The sequence below is a fragment of the Tamandua tetradactyla genome, chromosome 8 (genome assembly GCF_023851605.1).
Source record: "Tamandua tetradactyla isolate mTamTet1 chromosome 8, mTamTet1.pri, whole genome shotgun sequence".
Taxonomy (NCBI): Eukaryota; Metazoa; Chordata; class Mammalia; order Pilosa; family Myrmecophagidae; genus Tamandua; species Tamandua tetradactyla.
Window position 1 is genome coordinate 77,527,303 of NC_135334.1, and position 3,726 is coordinate 77,531,028.

General features: G+C 37.3%; 1 protein-coding gene across 1 annotated transcript in view; it reads right to left on the reverse strand.

Annotated features, from left to right (window-relative positions):
• Positions 1-743, reverse strand: part of LOC143645172 (olfactory receptor 52A4-like) — a 9,911-nt gene extending 9,168 nt beyond the window's left edge. Inside the window, exon 1 of the mRNA XM_077114745.1 lies at positions 1-743. Coding sequence (XP_076970860.1) covers positions 1-743 — 743 coding nt within the window.
• Between the last annotated feature and the right edge of the window lie 2,983 nt (positions 744-3,726).

Here is a 3,726-nt window from a genome sequence, read left to right on the forward strand (position 1 = left end):
ATGTGGGGAATGCATGTATTAAATGCCTTAAGACGAGCTTCCTTCTGGGGCAGGTGGAAGACAGTCATAAATATTTGGATGTAGGAGAGCGTGACGACTATGAAATCAAACCCGCCAACAGTGAAAGCTCCCAGGAGCCCATAGACCTCACTGACGTAAACATCTTCAGCGGCAAGCTTCACTAAGGCCATGTGTTCACAGTAGGTGTGTGATATTAATTTGGTACTGTAAAGTTTCAGGCGACACTTTATGAGCAATAGGCAAGGGATTACCAGAATGGCAGGCCGCAGTATCACACCAACTCCAATATAAGTGACTGCTTGGCGAGTGAGTATGGTGGCATACCTCAGGGGATAACAGATGGCCACATAGCGGTCCAGAGCCATGGCCAGCAGAACTCCTGACTCAATACCCTGGAATGTATGGATAAGCCACATCTGAAAGAGGCAAGTATCAAAATAAATCTCTGGCAAGTGGAACCAAAAAATTCCAAGCATCTTGGGCACAATGCTGGTGCTAATTGCAATGTCTGTGGCTCCAAGCATGGCCAGGAAGATGTACATGGGTTCATGGAGGCTGCGCTCAGATTTGATGATGATCAAAAGTAGAGAATTTCCAATCAGAGCTGTGATGTACATAGCACAGAATGGAATCCCAATCCAACACTGCACAGATTCTAAACCAGGGATTCCAATAAACGTCAGCACAGAAGGCATAAACACTGAGCTATTGTTAATAAACATTGCAGTCTGGTAATCTTAGCAAGGGTGCAAAGTCTTCCAATGTGTGTTCCTCCACCTTCTTATAGATCCTAATCTCGTATAGTTTCATTTATTATATAACAGAACTGGAAAAATCAGCTTCATCATTCTATTCATCATTATTTCAAATGAATGTGAAAACAACACCATGGAGTACCATGGACCATTCCATCAGCGTAAACTTTGACAAAATTATTCACCCACCACCTTGTGATCCACAGCATGAGAGCTGGGTATTTGAGCACCATCTCTGTGATGAGACAAACATGATCACCCCGTTCGGTGGTGCTTGCTTTCCTCACCTATTCCATCTTCCCTTTCTGCTTCTAACCTATTCATGAAAATCAGAAGAAACAAAAGTTGGAAGCGACACCTCAGACCAAAGAAACTAAGTTCCCTGATGCTGCAGCCATACTTTCTCTCTCTCTCTCTCTCTTTCTTTCTTCACTAGTGTCTTTCATGTGGGTAAGAATGAATATTTCTACACTGGATGCCAACACTTCTTTGATAAAATATTGAGTCTCTTCCTAGGACTGTAGCTCCATCCTTAAACTCACTGCTCTTCATCTCTTCACCTTTCCCTTCATTATTGTCTAGTAATTTTCAAATTTGTGACTGATACAAGACCCAGACTCAATCCATACACATGATTAGAGTCGCATCATTTTGTTGTATTACCAAGGTATACCTGAATATAAGACAAAGTCTGAAACATGAGTGCTTCAATTATACTATGACTCTACAATTCCCTCAGACAAGGTTCTTTCCTACATATGAAGTTTAAGGACAGAGTAAAAATATCATTTAATAAAATAAGTAGATTCAAACCTACCTGTTGTAGAAGAGGAAAAAGATTGGTGTTTCCTAAAGAAGTATAATGAGGAAGATGCTGTACTTGCTAGAGGAAAGGTTAAATTATGATGATGAATGTCTATGTCTCCATTTGGAGACAGCTTTAGTAGAGATAATATTTATATAGAAATCATGGCTACTTACTGCTTAAAGAACGTAGAAATTTCTAAGTTTGTATCTTGGAAAGCTGAAAGAAGAAATACATAAGGGAGTGGTATTCCTTTGAAAAATATGAACTGAGAATAATTGACAACAGTGGAGATATATTCAAATAGGAATGCCTGGAGATATAGCAGAGAAAAAGGAGAACAGAAAGAAGACAATATTCTTATTGCAATATAGAGGCTGTTTCTGGGAACACTTTCCACTAATTATCTTATAGCAAAGAACAATAGTTCCACTGATAGAGCCGATAAGAGTATGCATCAATGAATATTTATTGAGAAAGTGAGAGCAGGAAAGTTACCTAAGTGATTGTCTAAGTCTAATCAATACAGTCGGCAAATTTTTAAGTGTTGTTGTCTTAAGCATTCCTAAACATGTCTTCACAAATCATGACCTCCATAACTTTTTCTGAGTTATTCTCTAGCCCCCATAGATCTTAAATCCACTCACAAATTTTAAGTTGGAAAGTTTTGGAGATTTTCAATCAAATTGTCTTTCTTAAATGAGATCCTTTGGTGTGGCTTCTTGTCACACAATAATGTGTATTTTGATGACTTTCCCATACCTAGCTGTGCAATCATACAACCCTTACTTTCAGAAAGGACCTATTTAATGGAGCCAAGTTTCTGCTGCAGTATCTCTCCCTTTTCTGTTTTATACATCTTCAGAGAAAGATCACACAAATTCAGTCCTTTCTGATCTTTGTCTCCTTTAATGCAACATGTATGGGCTATATATATCACTTCCTCATCAGTATGACAATAAAAGACTTTACCGCTGAAACTTCCAACACACATTCTGCAAGTAATCAGCACTGTTCTTTGATTATAGTTTCTAGAAATTCAAAGTCAAACTATATCTATTAAAAAAGTATTGTTACTCAAAATACAATATACAACAGAATACAAAAATGTATTGATATGGTTTGGAAATTTTTTTTATCAAGTCTTATTGGCTGTACATGTGTTTTTACTTCAAGAAATAGCATACCACTTCCACAGTGCCCTTGATACACATTCCTAAATCTATACACTTAACTCATTATCCAGAAGCAGCAGTGGGAAAATACTGGGTCAAGGAAAGCTTGGTCACGCTAGGCAAGTTATGGAAGATTTATGACATAATTTTACCTGGTGATCAGTTTCATTAGTCTCTGGCAAATCCTGAGATATATTGCTTATTCCTAAGGGCCAGGAAATATAGTTAGTCCAGAGGCACAGCCACATATCCTTAGAGTTATTTTCTTGCTGAATCTTCATCCAAATCGTGACTTACCTGTCAGTGTGGCCAGGAAATGGCACCTTCTCTTGGTCAAATAAGGTAACAGTACCTCTCACAGCACCAGATATTAGAATTCATGTTGTTTTTAATATGTGACAGAGAAACAGGGCACCAAAGGTGAGTAAATACATAGAATGAGGCTTCATTGTATTCCTGAGCAAACTGATTTAGCTTTACCCCAGGCTTTTTAAGGGAAGGAATCTGAAAATTATACAAACAATTGCCTTCTCGTATGGCTTAGCCATCTCGTGGAAACTCAGAGGATTTCCAGAAGAAACTTCAGTGATTCAGGAAGAATGTGTGATTTTTGAAAGAGGGTAGGGAAGACAGGGTGATACAAAATCCTGTGGATTAACAGGGGAGCAAATAATCTATGCACAGATTTATTTCTTTTCTAGGAAGGCATAGAATGAGGGAGGAGACTCCTTAAAAGAGATCATAGAATTTTTCAATAATTCCTTTATAAAAAGAACTTTCCTGCTCCTAAGCAAGTTCAATTAAAAACATATATACATTTCAACCTTGTATATATAAAATTAACCAAGGTATCCAAAGTTAAACATTATCAACCTTTTGTTTCACTACCTTTTAATTATTTTCAATCATGTTTAATAATTAAATTTTATATATAATTTTCACTGGATATATTGTTATAAGTATTTTCAAC